The sequence below is a fragment of the Microplitis mediator genome, chromosome 6, assembly GCF_029852145.1.
Source record: "Microplitis mediator isolate UGA2020A chromosome 6, iyMicMedi2.1, whole genome shotgun sequence".
NCBI classification, from domain to species: domain Eukaryota; kingdom Metazoa; phylum Arthropoda; class Insecta; order Hymenoptera; family Braconidae; genus Microplitis; species Microplitis mediator.
The window spans coordinates 12,304,642-12,324,111 of NC_079974.1; the positions used below are offsets into that span (position 1 = coordinate 12,304,642).

The 19,470-nt window shown below is 35.0% G+C and overlaps 1 protein-coding gene across 1 annotated transcript; it reads left to right on the forward strand.

The window, feature by feature from the left end:
* Window positions 1-11,379: 11,379 nt before the first annotated feature.
* LOC130670524 (uncharacterized) lies at window positions 11,380-12,054 on the forward strand. Its single transcript, XM_057473938.1, has one exon. The coding sequence runs from the start codon at window positions 11,380-11,382 to the stop codon at window positions 12,052-12,054; it is 675 nt and encodes a 224-aa protein (XP_057329921.1).
* The last annotated feature ends 7,416 nt before the right edge of the window (window positions 12,055-19,470 follow it).

A 19,470-nucleotide genomic window follows, 5' to 3' on the forward strand; every position in this document is an offset into this window, starting at 1 on the left:
AAAAGGAAACCCGAGACCGCACCCAGGATATCTGCCTGCAAATCAGACAGCCCGGAAACAAAAGGGGACAATTATACAAGAAATCAAAAATGATTCATCTCTGCAGAGCCCAGACGAATCGGAATCTCCAGAAAGTGACTCTGATACTGGAGACGGGACGTGTACCAGTGAGTCGTATTATCCCCAGGAGGGGCAAGGTAATCAAACTTAAGTTCAGCGGCCGGTTTTTTCCGCGTAGAACAGTAAAGTATGATGAAACAATTTTCCGTAAACGTTTTCGTGTAAGAATCGTTAGGAAAAAGAAAACAATTTTCCGTAAACGTTTTCGTGTAAGAATCGTGAGGAAAAAGATAACAATTTTCTGTAAACGTTTTAATTGAGTAATTTTTGTATTTGGAATAATTTTTTTTTCCTAAGAATCGTTATGAAAAAGAAAACAATTTTCTGTAAACGTTTTAATTGAATAATTGATATTTGTTCAAGAGTCGTTTAATAATTTTATTCGGCTTTAAATTTTGTAATTGAATAAAGGCTACTGTGTTGACCCCACAGGAGGTCACACCTTCTGGGATTCAATACCACAAAATTTTTTTGAAGAAAATACTTACTCTGTTTTATTTAGGGGACCATCGTCCAAATTAGTTTCTAAGACAGAAACCGTATTCTCAGTTAATGTTAGAGATACGAGTTTCTCATTAGCAGTGACTGGAAATGAGGACTCATGTGGCCTTTCTATTTTTAGGATGGAACATCCACGATTGTTTATTTATCAAGGGCAAGGACCTCGCCACCTTGGAATCAAATATTGTTGAAACTAATCCAGATAACTTGGATCTTTTCATTTGTTATCATTGTTATCGGAAAGAATCGCGGTCCTAGTGATCATTGTTATTAGGCCTTGCTTTATTGCCAGTCCACCTAACAACGAACTTGCTAAGCCCACTGTTCTTCCAACAACTATTTATAATTTGACTACTGTCGATACTATTGTTTGTGAGTTTATAGGTGGAGGAGACATAGTTTTTATTTCGGTGATTTCCCGCCCCGATTCCATGGAAACACGTCGCGGGACACAGCCGCTGTCAGCAGTCCCCACTAGTTCAAAAAGAACCGGGACCTGGCGTTAGCTAAGCCCACCGTCGTTCTCCCGTCACTATGAGTCCTAGCCTTCAGCTACCGTGGCCATCATACGTCGTGTCCTTGTCATCGGGGGGTCTTGTCATCCGAAATTATGTCGCCTAAGAAGTTAATGTGGGTGTTATTGTGGTCCATCCTTCAGAGCCCACTGTGTAGGATAAGGCACTTATACAATGGAGGATGCCTGTTATCCAAGGGCAACGTTGGTGGCGGAGGACTCCCTCTATCACTGCTTTGACGCGTTGGCTTACACCAAAGCTAGAGGTTCTGCGAATGTTTATGGGCCTCTGCCGCCACCTATGCTCGGCCAATACAGGTGTCCTTCTTTGATAAGAAGCCCCACCCGCTAGCCTAGTCATAGAAGCAGCAGAGCCTTGCAGATTCGATCGAGTTTTTGTGTTCCGCTATCATTTTGTAATGAAATCGGCGCCACTTCAATTCGGTCGAAAAATTGTCGGTATTCCACCACCAGGGAGCTGACAATATAATGCACATAAATAGTATTGTGAAAATAAAATTCATTGGTGCATGCCGGGATCGAACCTGGTCCTACGCTTTGGTAAGCAAGTACCTTGTTCGATAGGCTATTGCCAGCCCCTGCCAGGCCTGATAAATAATAACTAATAATAAATAATATTTGATGAATAATAAATAATAATTAGTAATCAAAGGTTCTAGGCAGCTCGCCAGGCCTGATAAATAATAAATAGTAATAAGTTATTATTTAATAAATAAATAATAATTCATAATAGTAAAATAACTGAGATAATGTTGAGGGGCAAGGTTCATAGTGCTAGTATCTTCCAGAAATTACCAGAATGTATTAGCTATACAAATGACCATTGTCAATCTATGTATAGTAGTTAGTTCTTACCAGTACACCATCCTAAATGGACGTGTATCTTGTATCTATACACTTTGTTATATACCTGTAATATACTTAACGTAATAACTACGAATACTAATATCTTATTTGTTAATAACCTGCCCGTCCTTATCATCAGGTTATGGGCCCAGATAACGCGGGTATCCCATTGTAAAGATCAAAGCGGTTATTAATTAAATAAAGTAATTAATTAGAAGCACGTGAAAAACGCGCGGGAAGCATCGAGAAGTTTCGATAGCGTGCAGTGGTGTGGAGTTCGTCATTGTGAGACACTAGGCGTAAGAGCTCGAACAATTTCAGCGGGAAAACCGTTGTGTGCTGTGACTAGCGTAAAAAGTTGATAGTGTCGATTGGTGGTTGTTAAGTGGTCAGTAAAAAATGGTTTTTTCAATTAAAATAGATCCTCTTACCAGAGAGAATTACCGGTCGTGGAAAACACAGATGAAGGGTATTCTAATGAGTCATGAAACGTGGGAATATGTTGTTGGTAAAAAAACCAAACCTAGATCAGGAACAGAAGATATCGCAGCGTGGGTCAAAAAGGACAGAAAGGCGATGGCGGATCTTTTGATAGCACTGGGGACAGACGAGGCAGCAGCGTACGATGACTTGGAGACGTCGAAGGAAATCTGGGATAAGATCAAGGCGACGTACGAATCTGGGGGACCGGCGCGAAAAGCGTACCTTCTGAAAAAGCTGACTTTGTCGAAGATGACAGGGGGAGATGATGTGAGGAAACACATCACCGAATTCACAGAAATAGTGAAAAGACTGCGAGAGGTCAAGCTGTAGATAGCCAATGAGATGTTGGTGATCTTGTTGTTAAACAGCTTACCAGAAAGTTACACAGTGTTCAAGACATCGATAGAAACACAGAAGGAGTTACCATCACTGGATGAACTCAGGGTGAAAATTCTGGAATACCAGGAGGGACATGCAGAATAACATGTCGAGCCAGCACAAGGAGCAATGTATTCGAGGCGAAACCAGAGGAGACAACGTGGTCAAAATGGCGGAAAGCCAAAGGCGTCGAGTTCTCGGGACGAGAATTTTCGGCGGGAAGTCGAATGTTTCAAGTGTCATAAGAGAGGGCACATCGCAAAGAACTGCCCAGAAAGAAACAGAAGAGAATACAGTAGTGCGAGAAATGTAAATGAGTCATCGTTAAGTACCAGTGAACAAGCTATGTACAGTAGTAGTGGTAACGCGTATTGGTGTATAGACAGTGGTGCGACCAGTCATTTGTGTAATAGTAGAAATAAGTTTAGTGAGTTTAAGCCTAAACATGCAGAGTTGAGCCTGGCAACTGATAAAAACACTAAAATATTTGGAACGGGAAACGTTTCGGTAAAAGTGTCGACGGGTAAAAGATAAGTGGACATCGGGTTTAAGAACGTATCATACGTACCAGATTTGAGAACAAATCTATTCTCGGTGGCACGGGCCATAGATTTCGGACATACAGTGACCTTCAGGAAAACTGAAGCGGTAGTGGTAAATAAAAATAATGATGTGATCATGCGCGCGCAGAGACGCGAGAACCTGTACTTTATCAAAGACATCAAAGAGAGTGTTAACAGTGCCGTAACTAGTGAAAAACTAGGGATAGATAAGTGGCATGAAAAGTTGGGGCATGTAAATGAGCGAGACCTGAAGCTCATGGCCAAAAATAAATTGGTGTATGGCTTGGAAATAAGCGATAGTGAAAAGTTATCAGAGTGCGAGGTACGTATACAAGAAAAACAGACCAGACTACCTTTTCCCAAGACCAGCGAACAAAGAACGCAGAAGTTATTGGAAATAGTGCATTCAGGTGTATGTGGACCAATGCGACATACATCTAACCCAGGGAAGAGATATTTCGTCACCTTCATTGATGACAAGTCAAGATGGTGTCAGATATACTTAATGAAAAATAAATCTGAAGTCCTGGAGAAGTTCAAAGAATACAAGAACGAGGTGGAAAACCAGACTGGGGAAAGGATAAAGGCGTTACAATCAGACAACGGAACGGAATATTGTAATCGGGAATTCAACGAATATCTACGGAAAAATGGAATTCGGAGAAGATTGACTGCACCTCACACGCCCCAACAGAACGGCATTGCGGAGAGAAAAAACAGAACACTGATAGAGATGGTACGATGTATGATGCGGCAGGCAGGGGCACCCCCTCACCTGTGGGCCGAGGCGTTAAGCAATGCAAACTATACCAGAAATAGATATCCGACCAGTGCGTTAAACGGAGAAATACCGTATTGTGTGTGGTGGGGAAATCCCCTCACAGTGAAACACATGCAAGTGTTTGGAACAAAGGCTTTCGTCTTGGATAAGACGCAATAGCGCGGATAACTAGACTCCAGATCAGTACCAGGGGTATTTATAGGATATGCATTTGCCTCGAAGGCATATGGTGTCTATTTTCCGAAAGATAGATCAGTGAAAACTACACGAGATGTGAAGTTTGTCGATCAGATTGGTTTTAAGGGCGAATATAAGGAAATATTTGAAAACGAGAGAAACACTGAGGTCATAGAGGAGCAGTGCGAAGAGCAGTGTGATGAGCAGTGTGAAGAACTCGAGATGCCGAGCGAAGAGCCGGAGAAGCCCGAACCAGAAACGAAACAAGAAAGACCTCAGAGAAAGAGAGGGGCAACAAAGTCTTGGAAAGGCGTAGAGTAACCCAGCAAGAGAGGCCGGGGACGACCGATGTAGATTCGGACAGGATCGGTAGGAAGACCGAAGAAAGTATACGTCACAGACGAACAGAGTGGGGATGACCACAAAGCTGCTACCGAAGGAGGGAATGAAGGAATTGAAGATAATGCGATGGAAAAAGATGTTTTCGCATATCTGACAGTGACAGAAAATCCGACTACATGGAAACAAGCGAGCAAGACAGAAAATGCAGACTCGTGGAAGATAGCATTAGAAGAAGAGATGCTAGCTCAAATAAAGAACAAGACATGGGAAATCGAAAAGAGACCCAGGAACAGAAAAGTAATCGGGAGTCGCTACGTATTTTGGGTTGGACGCGTTTTCATAACCAGACAAAACGTCCCCCGACAAAATATCCCCTGTAATCTTATTCAGAGTAACAATTCTAAACAAGAATTGATGTTGTGAGTATATGTAAAGATGATGTCACATAAACCGCCATTTTGATGTTAAACTGACACGTGTACACTTAAATATCTACTTGAAAACTGGTCGATAATTTGTAGATATCGCGAATTAAAATGTGTAATTTGCCGCGTTAACTCGCCAAACTTATAATCTTTATCAAACTTAAAGTTTAATAGACCCCGAACAATATTAGGTTTCATTCCAGATGTGTTGGTGGAATCGTCAGTGAGGCACCTCCAACACATCCTGCCTCATACCTAACACTGAAGTTGCCAAAAAATTATAAATAGGTTGGACCTATAACGCCACCGTCTATCGTACGGTTTTAAATAAAATTAATTACACCGGCACACAAAAAAAAATAAGTTCTCTGTACTTTTGACGGGACCGATTTATTCCCATGTATTTTGACCCGCTGAATCCGAATCCGAGGTCTGTTTAACCCGTATACCCTCAGATTTTTAGAAAACTTTAAAAAACCTCAAAAATACACAAAAATCGACCGTTTTTTAAATTTATAAATTTTTTTAACCCTAACTAAGCATGATTTTTATGTATTTCGGTCCTCCACATACTAACCTGAAGTTTATTTAAAACATTAGCCATTTAAAGTTTGAGTAAATTCCAAAAAACCCCAAAAAATTGCAAAAAAGCAAAAAAATTCTTAGTATTGTGATGAAAAAAATTTTATAGGGCTAAATAAATAATTATTTTCATGTATGTTTATCTGTCACATATAATTCTCGAACATCCATGGCTCAAACATCTCTAAAATTTTAAATAAATGGCAAAAATTCCCAAAAAATCGAAAAAAATAAAATTTGGTATAACAAAAATCATTTTTTAAATCGAAATAAATAAAAGAAATCATATTGTTCGATCTGTGATATCTATATAAAAAATATTTTGGCCTAAAACATAAAAAAATTTAATATGCTTCAAAAAATTTTTTTCATCACAACACTAAGAATTTTTTTGCTTTTTTGCAATTTTTTGGGGTTTTTTGGAATTTACTCAGCCTTTAAATGGCTAATGTTTTAAATAAACTTCAGGTTAGTATGTGGAGGACCAAAATACATAAAAATCATGCTTAGTTAGGGTTAAAAAAATTTATAAATTTAAAAAACGGTCGATTTTTGTGTATTTTTGAGGTTTTTTAAAGTTTTCTAAAAATCTGAGGGTGTACGGGTTAAACGGACCTCGGATTCGGATTCAGCGGGTCAAAATACATGGGAATAAATCGGTCCCGTCAAAAGTACAGAGAACTTATTTTTTTTTGTGTGCCGGTGTTATTAAATATTTTAATTTTTATTTAATCTATTACAAGATGGTAAGTAACCGGCTACACGTATGTAATTAAACGCCATCCGTGTGTACGCGGCTGACTTTTCTATTGTTTATGCGCCACATCACCATACAAACTCATTTCAAAACCGTTTCGAATAGAAGTCCCCAGGGTCAACCATCGGGGGATATTTTGTCCGGGGGATATTCTGTCCGGGGATCAAAACGCGCCGAACCGTATTTTGCACTAAGTCTGATGGCAAAAGAAAAGTCAGATTAGTAGCAAAAGGGTGTTTTCAGAGGCCAGGAGAAGATTTCACCGAGACATTTTCACCAGTAGTGAGGTCAACGTCGGTGAGGATCATGGCAGCGATAGCAGCGGAATACAACTTGAAAATTCACCAGATGGACATAGTTACCGCATATTTAAACGGTGAATTGCGCACAAGTGTATACATGGAAGTGCCCGAGTGTATGCATGAGATTATCGAAAAGATAAGTGCGGGTGAGCCCATCGGTTTAGGCGGGAAGATAATACGCGACGGGAAAATAATACAAACCGTAAAGCGCTGGAGAGAGGGCTTGAAAGCAGGGAGTGACAGTGTATGTGCTCTGAAGCAGTCGTTGTATGGGTTGAGCCAAGCCGGGGTTGAGTGGCATCGAAAATTAGTAGATAGAATAAATGTACTAGGTTTTAATGCAGTGCCACAAGACAAATGTCTGTTTGTGAACCGGAAAGGTGACAGTATGATGTATATAGCAATATACGTAGATGATATCTTATTAGCTAGTGACGACGAGGCCTGGATTGGCAGGGAGCGCGACGAAAACGACATCTGATGGTTACAAAAAATCATGCTCGAGAATTATGAAAGATATATAAAATCAGTGTAGAAAATAAGAATTTGTTACAAAATCAAAATATAAAAATTAATTATGATATAAATAAAAAAGAGCAATTGTATTTTTGATAGAAAAAATTAAATTAAATATATTTCGATAACAAAATTAAGTATAAAAAATTTTAATAAATAATAAATACTATTATTTTAGAATAGAATAATGTTAACTGATAAAATCAAAACAAATAATACATGATAACTACAATAATAAAAGTTTAAAAAATAGTAGAATAGTAACTTGAGTTTTTTAACAAAATTGAAAAAAATAATTTTATTTTAATTCATGATAATTTGCTTGTGAATCGTAACTAAGAAACTAACTTATAATTTTTTTTTAACTTTCCGTTACACGCGCTTTTTCTAGTATCTTACTCGTATTCGCGCCAACTCTATTAGGTTGAGTAGTGTTGTGCGGGGAATCGCCGTATAGCGCGAGTAACGAAGGGTTAAAAAATCATTTTTAGGCAATGAAAAAAATCATTATTCAAACCGGATATGAATCAATAAATTTTAAAATATTGTTTTAACCTCAAACGATGAGCAAAGGCAAACATTAATGACACAATAACTATTATGAACTATTTTTAAACTTCATTTTCACGTGTTTATTTTCAATAAGAGCATGATTCAACGAAATTGTGCCCACAGCGAGCGCTGCGATCGATTCAGTTGTCCCCACCATATACTAGACTCCCTGCCAATAGGTGAAATAAAGAAAGCGTTGTTGTTACGAACTCGGCATCCTTCATCCCTTACGCATGTATATATATATGGGTACACATATATATATATGGATAAAAATAAATATACACTATTAGGATAATATATATATATATATATATATTAAAATCGGATAAATTTAAACCGAATGAGCATTTAAATAATTGGAAAATAATTTATATACTTTAAATGGAATGAAATATATATTTTAAATTAAATAATAATTAAATATATATTCCAAATTATATTAAATATATATATATTACTAATGAATATACGATTTATACATTTAAACGTTAAATAATAAATATATATGTATACATATTCATATAAAGTTCGAAATAATTAAAGTTATAGCAAATAAATAAATATTCATAAAAATAATTAAGTACACCATCTTGTACAAAAGAGAGCATACGAGTAGGTAGAAACATTACATATGAGTGGGCGCGAATACCGTACTGTAACCTGAGTACCGGGCGGAGCAAAACAATAGAGCGAAGCCCAGATTTACTTAATGAAAACGCCTGCAGCAAGAGTAAACGACCAACTTACTCCTGCTGCTATCCTAATACCAAAAATCAAGAAAAGATCGTTCAGAGGGCTGTAATACCCCCAAATTTAATATTAAATTTATCGGAACATCAAATTTAATAATAATTTCAGTTTTACAAATTTTGACCTACGCATTTTGGAAAATATCTATAATTTTATTATTTATTAATGCAATAAATTAAACTGCCAATGGCAGTACTTTTTATTTTATTTAAATAAATAAAAATTGCTGATATGGTATATCAGATTTATTTAAATAAATAAAGATTCAGAGAAAACCTGGATCATCGATAAAATTTTTGATGAATAAACAATAACTATGGGAGAGTGTTTCTAAGTCTTTTCTCATAGCCCCTACCATGGTAGACCATCTTAAATTACAAAGTAAAATAAAAGTTACTGCATCCGCAAAAGAGAGTCAGAAAAATTCAGCAGTCCACGATGTAAATCGGTTACCGTCGGGTGTAATCCCGTTCTCGTCGGGTGTGACCCCGTTTTATTTTTTTTTATTATTTGTAGTTTTCAAGTATAGTATTCGGGTATGATCCCGCTTTGCGTCCAATCAATTTTTGTCATTCATTCAACTTCAAGGATATTTCAATTTTATCATCCATTCAGTTTTAAGGATATTAAAATTTATTATTTTCGGGTGTGATCCCGCTTTGCGTCCAATCAAGGATTACATACATTTAATTTCAAGGATATTTCAAATTTTATCATTCATACAATTCTCAAGGACATTTCGATTTTCACCACTACAAGTTTCAATTCAAGAATATCAATAAATTTAAATTTATCCCCTGCGTTAAAATAAAAGGGTGCAGTGATTTTTATCTGTTTGTGAAGTGAAATTTATGGGCAATTAATATAACAAACTCAAAATTTATCCGTAAAAATCTAATAAATTTCTGTGAATTAAAACATAATTGTGAAATTTGCGTTTGAACGTATGTTCTCTTTCATCCAAGTTTCCGACGGATAACAAAAGGAAATTTTTATCAAGTGATGAATATTCCAAATAATATTTTTTGTTACTGTGAGACATTAAACAGTATATATATTTATATATTATTTAAATAGAAATATTATTTAAATATTCTATTTGAATCACTTTATTTAATGAAAGTGATTCTCAAATAGTTTTCATTCAAGTTTGAACATAAAATATACTTAAATAATTCATTTTTATCACTTTATTTAATGAAAGTGATTTTCAAATAAATTTTATTATGAATTTTGTTAAATTTAAATAACTAGTTTTAATTTGTGAATTTTAACTACAATAGTGAATTTGACTTTAATTTGTGAATTATGGACCTATAATAATTCGAATATTGATTTCAATGTTAATTTAATTTGTGTTTCAACAATAATTTGAATATTGATTCAAATAAATTTTCAATTGTGAATTTATTAGTACTTTACGAAATATTGTGAATTCAAATAACAATTTCTAATGCGTGAATTATAAAACAATAAAAATTCAATTAATAATCTCAATAATAATTTAATCTGTGAAACGCTAATGTTTTCAATAATAATCTGAATAAATAATTTTAATTTGGGAATGTAAATATAATCTTGTACTATGAAACAATACTATACAAGATTAATTGTAATATGAATCTAAAGAAACTGTCAAAATATTAACACAAATACGAATTTAAATAATAATTTTGAATTTAAAATAAAATAGTTATTCAAATAATATGAATTTGTTAACTTAGAACATTTATAAGCGATTCGTGAACAAGTATATTAAATAACTGAATTATAAATTTAAATAGTAATTTCTTATGGATTTAAATAATTTTAAATTTGTTAATTTTCATTTGGTGTCTAATAATTAAATGTGTGATTAAATAAACTTTAAAACCACGAAATAAAATCTATTATTATAAAATTTCACATCCATGTTTCCCCGTGAATCCCCCGAAACAAGTTATTCCAAGAAATCTATAGATTTCTAAAAATCAAAATATAAACACAATAAATTACATAAAATTTTCACGGGGACATAACATTGTCAAAGTCATTCGAGACTAAAGATCTCGGACTAGTTAAAAGCTGTATAGGTATCGAGTTTGAGCGGGACGAAAAGTCACGTGTGTTCTTGAGACAGAGACAGTATACCAGGGCCGTACTTGAACGTTTTGGGATGGATGAGTGTAAACCGATAGACACACCCATTGAGGCTAAAAGTAATTTAGTAAAACCAGAATGTGCGAGTCCCTAGTAGAAATAATCGAGTTTTCACTCGATATAAACCAGTAACTGGCCAGTGATATCGAGTAAAAACTCGAAATCGCGCCACCTACAACTAAGTCATAAACATTGGTCATACCGACACTGTACCTTTACTAGTGTGTGCATCTGTTTATTTTTTTCTGTTAAATATAATAATATAATAATATTTTTTTAATTTTCTTCAATTAAAAATAATTACTTTATTGTCAGATTTATTGTTGTTATTCTATTAATCTAATGATGTTATTTATTTAATAAATATAAATTAAACGTTTATGTCATATCGTTTATTTAACATTATTTTTATTTTATTTGACAATTTTTTATAACCCTTGAAAACCTCAATATTTAAGATTGATAGTTTCACTGAAGCCGCCATGTTTTGCTCGATCTCTAGTAAAACTGGCCAGTTACTTGACAGAAACTCGATATTACACTGGCCAGTTACTGGTTTAAGTCTAGTTAAACTGGCTAGTGACTGGCTAAAAACTCGATATCATTTCTACTAGGGGTGAATAAGAAATGAATAAATATCCGTACCAAAGTTTAATCGGAGCGTTGTTGTATCTTGCGATAACTACTAGGCCAGATATAATGTACGCGGTAAATTATTTAAGTCAATTCAATACCAATTACAATGTTGAGCATTGGAAAGCCGCGAAAAGGGTTTTGAGGTATTCGAAGGGTACGATAGATAACGGGTTGAGATTTGAGCAAACCGGGCTAGCTCTATTTGCTGTTGTAGATGCTAACTGGGGAGGGGACTCAACGGATCGTAAGTCGTATACGGGATATGGATTCATTCTGGCGGGATCTGTAATTAGTTGGGAAGCGCGTAAACAAAAGACGGTGGCGCTCTCAAGTACAGAGGCAGAGTATATGGCGGTAGCGGAGGCTACTAAAGAGGCCTTATACTTGAAAGGCCTGTTAGTAAGTTTGGGTATACAGGAAGAATCAGAGACTGTCACGATACTGAATGATAATCAGAGCGCAATCAGTACGATCAAGAACGATGTATATCACCAGCGTACTAAACATATAGATGTAAGGCATCATTTTGTAAGGAATGAGTATGCGTGCGGTGTGATAGATGTAAAATATCTGAGTACAGAAAGAATGCCAGCAGATATGTTTACAAAAGGTTTGAGCGGCATTAAACACAGAAAATGTGTGAGCAATATAGGTATTGTAAATTAGTGTGGGTGAGCTTGGATTAGTATGCATGCACTATATACCTTGAGAGAGGGTGTTGAGGGGCAAGGTTCATAGTGCTAGTATGTTCCAGAAATTACCAGAATGTATTAGCTATACTAATGACCATTGCCAATCTATGTATAGTGGTTAGTTCTTACCAGTACACCATCCTAAACGGACGTGTATCTTGTATCTATATACTTTGTAATATACTTAACGTAATAACCACGAATACTAATATCTTATTTGGTAATAACCTGCCCGTCCTTATCATCAGATAATAATATTTGATAAATAACAAATAATATATAGTAATCAAAGGTTCTAGGCAGCTCGCCAGGCCTGATAAATAATAACTAATAATAAATAATATTTTAATAAATGATAAATAATAATTCATAATGGTAAAGATGATGTACATGAGTACATGGTGTACATGAGTACATGATGTTCATGAGTATATGATGTACATGAGTATTAGTCCAGTCGATGCGCACGAAAAAATGGTCAAAGATCATTTTTTCGGTGGGTAAAGATCGATTTTGAAAAATTTTTTTTTCAAAATACTAGAAAAAATATAAGGAAAAAAGTTACCATAAATTTGGAGGGTGATCTTTTTTTTTTTATAAAAAAATTAGATGTAAAATGAAATATCTCTAAAAGTATTGAGAAGTTATCAAGACAAACTGGTATCATTGTTTTTGGGATATAATAACGAACAAAATGAATTTTGAACGAAGTCTCTACGACGAATAGTTGCTGAGATAAAAATTATTGAAGCGCGAAAAACGAAAAAGCGCGTCATTTCGTTCGCGCGCGGATAAACAAAAGAGTGTAACTCGGCAGCAAATCGATATTTTAACAATTTTTTTTCATTATTCTCTTAGTAAATCATATATCAACCATAAAAAAATTTGGTAACTTCCAAAAAAATTTTTTCGAATTTTAAATTTAAAAAAAGTAAAAATCACTTTTTGTTAAATAAAAAATAGAAAAAAAGAAAAATAAATAAAATGACCTAATGGATAATTTTGTTTGAACCATTACCCAAATAATTACGGGTAATGACAGTTAAAAAAAATTTTTTTTTCATAAAAAAACCCGTTTTAAAAATTTTTGAAATTTATCAACAATTAAAAAAAAAAAATATTTTTTTTGATACGACAGAAATTCATCTCGCGAAATTCTGAATCGAATGGTATATACGAATTTTTGTCGATTTTTTGAAATTTTTCCTTTATAATTTTCAATATAAGGACTTAGAAAAATTTCTTGCTACGGGACTTTAAAAAAATAGGACTTCGGATATCTTCGGGAATTGCTAGAGAGAGAAAGTAGGCATAAGACGTAGTGTCGTTTTCTAACGGATAATGACTACTTTCTCTCTTTGGCAATTCCCGAAGATATCCGAAGTCCTATTTTTTTAAAGTCCCGTAGCAAGAAATTTTTCTAAGTCCTTATATTGAAAATTATAAAGGAAAAATTTCAAAAAATCGACAAAAATTCGTATATACCATTCGATTCAGAATTTCGCGAGATGAATTTCTGTCGTATCAAAAAAAATATTTTTTTTTTTTTTAATTGTTGATAAATTTCAAAAATTTTTAAAACGGGTTTTTTTATGAAAAAAAAATTTTTTTTAACTGTCATTACCCGTAATTATTTGGGTAATGGTTCAAACAAAATTATCCATTAGGTCATTTTATTTATTTTTCTTTTTTTCTATTTTTTATTTAACAAAAAGTGATTTTTACTTTTTTTAAATTTAAAATTCGAAAAAATTTTTTTGGAAGTTACCAAATTTTTTTATGGTTGATATATGATTTACTAAGAGAATAATGAAAAAAAATTGTTAAAATATCGATTTGCTGCCGAGTTACACTCTTTTGTTTATCCGCGCGCGAACGAAATGACGCGCTTTTTCGTTTTTCGCGCTTTAATAATTTTTATCTCAGCAACTATTCGTCGTAGAGACTTCGTTCAAAATTCATTTTGTTCGTTATTAAATCCCAAAAACAATGATACCAGTTTGTCTTGATAACTTCTCAATACTTTTAGAGATATTTCATTTTACATCTAATTTTTTTATAAAAAAAAAAAGATCACCCTCCAAATTTATGGTAACTTTTTTCCTTATATTTTTTCTAGTATTTTGAAAAAAAAATTTTTCAAAATCGATCTTTACCCACCGAAAAAATGATCTTTGACCATTTTTTCGTGCGCATCGACTGGACTATATGTGTATGCATGCGTGTGTGTGTTTTGCTCACGTGTAAATGTGCTTGCGTGTGGGTGGACACATATACGCACACATATGTACACATACTCATACGAGGGCATCCACTTGTAGTGGGAGTTCATACGACACTCTGGAAAATCTAAGAGTGAGGGTAAGGGCCCAGGAATTCGGACACTTTATTGGTCACGCTTTTTCCCCCAATTGAGGTCAACTGGAACGCCCTGAAAGTCGAGACCCAAAAAATTGGTCGTGTGAACTCTCTCTCTTGACCTGGATCTCCAAGTGTGCGGATCGTAAATTAAACTTAAGTTCCGCGGCCGGTAAGTTCCACGTAGAACAGTAAAGTATATTTTTAAATAGAGTCAGTGAGCTTTATACTAAGTGTTTTCTAGTATATCTTTTTATAGTAAATATTTTTCGCAACGATAATACTGCAAGGTGAAATCCAGGTATGTTAATAAAATTTAATAAAATACCACAGATAAAATTTTGTAAGAGACTTTAAGGAATAGTCTGGTCGCGAATTTTATATTTGAATTTGTAATTTGGATAATTAATTTTATTAAGTGTTGTTTTAACATTTAAATTTTGTGTTTAGAATTTATATTAGAATAATTAGGTTTTATTCTTTTTTAAATTGTATTTGAATAATTAATTTTTGCTACGTGCCGTTTATCATTTTTATTCGGTTTAATATTTGTATTTGAATAATTAATTTTATTAAGTGCTGTTTACACTTAATATTACGTTTAAAATTGTAATTAAATAATTTTCAATAACTAAATTTTTGTAATAGTTATTCAGCAAACAATAATATTTGTACGATTTTACAATATATGTATTAAATTTAAACCGAGAATTTATCATTTAATTCAACCTTCACCAACAATATTATTTATAACGTATATCTAGCCTGAAAATCCGCGACGGAGACGCGGATCAGTCGAATATAGCGTATGCGGTCGCCCACGCGTGATAGATTAGTAATAATAAACGATCTTAAATAATATTAAATGATAATTAACATCTTTATCAAATTAAAACAAATAATAAATTTAAACAATAATTAAATAAAAGAGATTGATTACTTGTTGTGCCTGAACCAGCTCCTCAGGCTGGGCTAGTGCACGCAGGCGCCAGACCGTTTTTCCCCAAAAACGGACAAAAATTATTCAGGGGGAAAATTACGAGGAAGGTCCGAGCAAGTGACTCGTAACAAAGCGGATTAATCGAATGAATTAATAAAAAGAAATAATTAGAAAAGAAAATATTAAGCACAGTTAAATATATAAAATGATAAAATAAATTAAATATATCAGGAAAAGAGACCCAGGAAAATAAATACAGAGTATTTCCCCGAGAATTGTTGAAACCAATTATTTATAAACAAATTATCAAGAGATTTCGCTACAATATTCACTTATTATACAGATATAAATATATTATAATAATAATTCACTCAACAAAATTCGAATTTAATAAACGAAATGTCGATACAAAAAAAAATTACCACCACCTCAAGCCTTGGGTTACCCCTTTACACTATATAGGGGGAGAAAGATACGGCATACTTTCACTCTCAATATAAACTTCCAAAGAAAGTATAACATAAACTAGTTTATATAAATAATTATTCTTCTTTCAATAATTATTTATAATTAAAAATATAATATGAATTATTTGTCCACTGGGGTATACAAAAGAAAAATATAAATAATAATTACTCGGGATTAATCAATTAAATATTAATAATAATAACTATAATAAATAATACAATAAATAATAATAATAATTCCAATCTATAGTTATTATTATTGTTCAGGAATTTTTCCTCTGAACTCTTGCGTCGTCGGTTTAGGAATTTATTTTCCCCGCCGGTGTATAGCTATAGCTATGAGTATATAGATATAGGTAGCTATCGATATATCGATATCGAACTACCGCAAAGCGCAACTTACAGTGTTAAATCATAAATGAAACAAAATATAATTATTTTATTATCCCCAATTCCCTTTATATATAGAGATGTATCATTCAGGGGTAGTAAAATATAAAAATAATCAAAATTATTCGCGTCGCGAATGTCAACGATTCCCGGGGAGGTTACAGGCAACAATGTGTTGGAGGATAATGTAAGAGTACTTACTCAAAATAATTTCCAGCCGATCCTAGACTTAGAAGCACAAGAACTAATCGCCCGGCGAATTTATTCGACAATAGATACAGATCACTATTTAATTGTTGAAGAACAAAAAGAAACGTAATTAAGACGTATATTAAATTAAATGATACGACAGCGTCCACTCTATCGCACTCCCCGTACCTTTCTGAGTACTTTATGGGCCCGCCACTTGTTGGCCACCCACGTGGCGCAACAATCGCCCTTGATTATTATTATCATTGTTACCTAGCCCCGGGCCTTTAAATTAAATAAATAAATTATAAAGACAATTTTACCCCACCTGAATGATACATAATAAATCGAATATATATATATATATATATGGTATTTATCCACACCAAAATAATAATTGTAAAATATATATAATTAAATAATAATTATTTAACACCGTATGTTAACCGTCGATATTGCAGGGGAAAATCGATTTTTACCCTCCTCTATGGTGAGTATTTTCATTTCCTCGATGCCTGGACATGAAATTAAATCGAAATAAAATAAAAATAATAATTGGGGCATAATGTGATCACACATTATGTCCCCTAAATAACGCCAAATCATAAATATTTCCTTATAGATAATTAATATTAAATATAATTATTTTTAAATTAAAATTAAAAATTTTTGCACACACGTGCTCTCACTCATACCGCGCGCATGCGCGAGCAGACGCTGTCTCACCGGCGTGGCAACGAAATGCCCGCGTAACCATTCAAATTTGAACTTAAATATTATTTCTAATTCTTAATACTAATTACTTATTAATTTATTTGAATGGTTACGTGACACCCCCCCACCAGGCCGTGTTTTAGCCCTCTAAAATACGGACGAGACTCTACATTTCCCTCGCCGGCACAGCCACCTGAAAACCTGGAACTCAAGATTTATACCTGGATCCTTTGTACTGGGTATAAATTCAAAATAATCAAATAAATCAAAAGAAAATTAATAAACCAAAACTCAAATGAAATGTCGACCAACCTGTCACTTGCCAACTCGCACGAACCATCAGTGGAAGGGGGGAGGAAGGGGGCGAACTAGTTTACTCTATCAAATAAATGGTAATGTTTATATGTAGAATGAATGCGCAGTTTTTATTTGTGAATCAAACACACAGAAAAGAATTCACGCACCGATGCGCGCCGGGCGTTTCCTTTACAACCAAAAAAAACTAAATGAAGGATATAAAATTATTGGAGTAATAATAAATAAAAAAAAAAAAGGAATAAAGTATGTAGTCCAGCTTGTCCGAGACTTATGCCTGTAACTTGGATGTCTTCGGATCACTAGGGCCCATGCGGTCTAAATCGTAGACCCGACGCATTCGGTCATTCGCTGTGAGCCATCCAATCCATGGTAACTCGCTCAGCTGACTCCCTAAGCTTCCATGTCCATGGTTGCAGTGGTTCTCCGCCGTTGTTGGTCTAGCACAAACCATGCACCTGTGTCGCATAGCTAAGCGGAGGCGTCCATGCGGCCCTGGACACGGGCCATCCGTGAACCGGAGGCATTCTTCACAGAAGGGGCGTTCTTCCCTCGGCTGGTTAATGCATTTACGGGCGGAGTGGCCCTCCTGTCCACATCTTACGCATCCTCTCGGTAATGGCTCTTCTGGAGGCGTGGTTCTTCTCAAAGACCTCAATTGAACAGTCAACATAAGAATCAGATGAGCCTTCCAGGTTTCAGAGCCCCTCGGGATCATTCCGATCCCGTCCTCCTCATCGTAGGTTTTGGCGTATCTCATCATTTGTTCATGTGACAGCGCCATACCTATATAGTGATACAATTATTACACTACTTCCCTTGGGGGTAATAATATGCTGATAATTAAATATCAGTGTGGATAACAGTAGAATAGCGATAGTCAGCGACAGGATAGTAGACAGTGATAGCGATAGGTAGCAGTAGAAAAGCATAAATAGATCAAGTAGTAGCTATAGACAGTATATTTACCCATGCGATAACGTCAACTTGCCTCTGGCGGACATTCTCAGCTCGCTTAACTAATTTTAAAAATTTAACATGGCTACGACCAATATACTTGCCCTCGGGGGTCTCCATTTCGACAATAACTGGAGTAACCACCTTCGAGATGACAAATGAGCCCGCATAACGCGGTGCTAGCTTACCCACAACCTGCTCACTCTTTTTCGACAAGACGTGAGTAGGTTTATATACCTGATCACCTATCTCAAACAATATATTACGTCTTTTATCGTTATAATAGGCCGCGTACCGTTCGGATGATCGTCGAATACGTTGATTAACAACATCCCGTAACTCTATCATACGATCCATCCGTTGTATCCAACCACTGCGGTCAACATTATCATCGACAACGATATTATTGTCATCGCTAACTCGATGATTACGAATTGGACATGGGTCACGGCCCAAATTCAAATATGCCGGGCTCACTCCGAGTGATTCATGAATCGCGGTATTATACGCAAACTGGAATTCATGAATATTTACATCCCAGTCGCGATGATCATCACCCAAGTAACTCATAATCATAGTCTTCAGATTACGGTTGACCCTTTCAACCGGGTTAGCTTGGGCATGATACGGGGGTGTGGTAGTATGTTGAATACCACATTCTTGAACGAGATCAACGACATCTCGATTTAAGTATTCTCGGCCATTATCGGTCCAGAATACGCGCGGAACGCCCCAGCGGTTAACAACAAACTGTCGAAGACTTTTGGCAACAGTTTTCCCGTTTGCAGCTTGAACTGGTACGCACTCAATCCACCGCGTGTATAGATCTTCGAATACGAGTAAATATGAGTATCCCGCACGAGAACGCGTAAACGACATCGTATCAGCTGCTACGACTTCCCAAGGCTCCCCTGGTATCCTTGGTGTCATAAAACCAATTGGTTTGCGCTGAACTGGTTTCGATTCGAGGCATCTTTCACAACTATTGACGTAATTCTGTATATCTCGAAACATTCCAGGCCAATAGTACCTCAGTATCGCCCGTGCGTATGTCTTCTGG

Bases quoted from the DNA above. Each gene is read 5' to 3' on its own strand.
- LOC130670524 (XM_057473938.1), top strand. From the start codon at position 11,380: ATGAATAAATATCCGTACCAAAGTTTAATCGGAGCGTTGTTGTATCTT.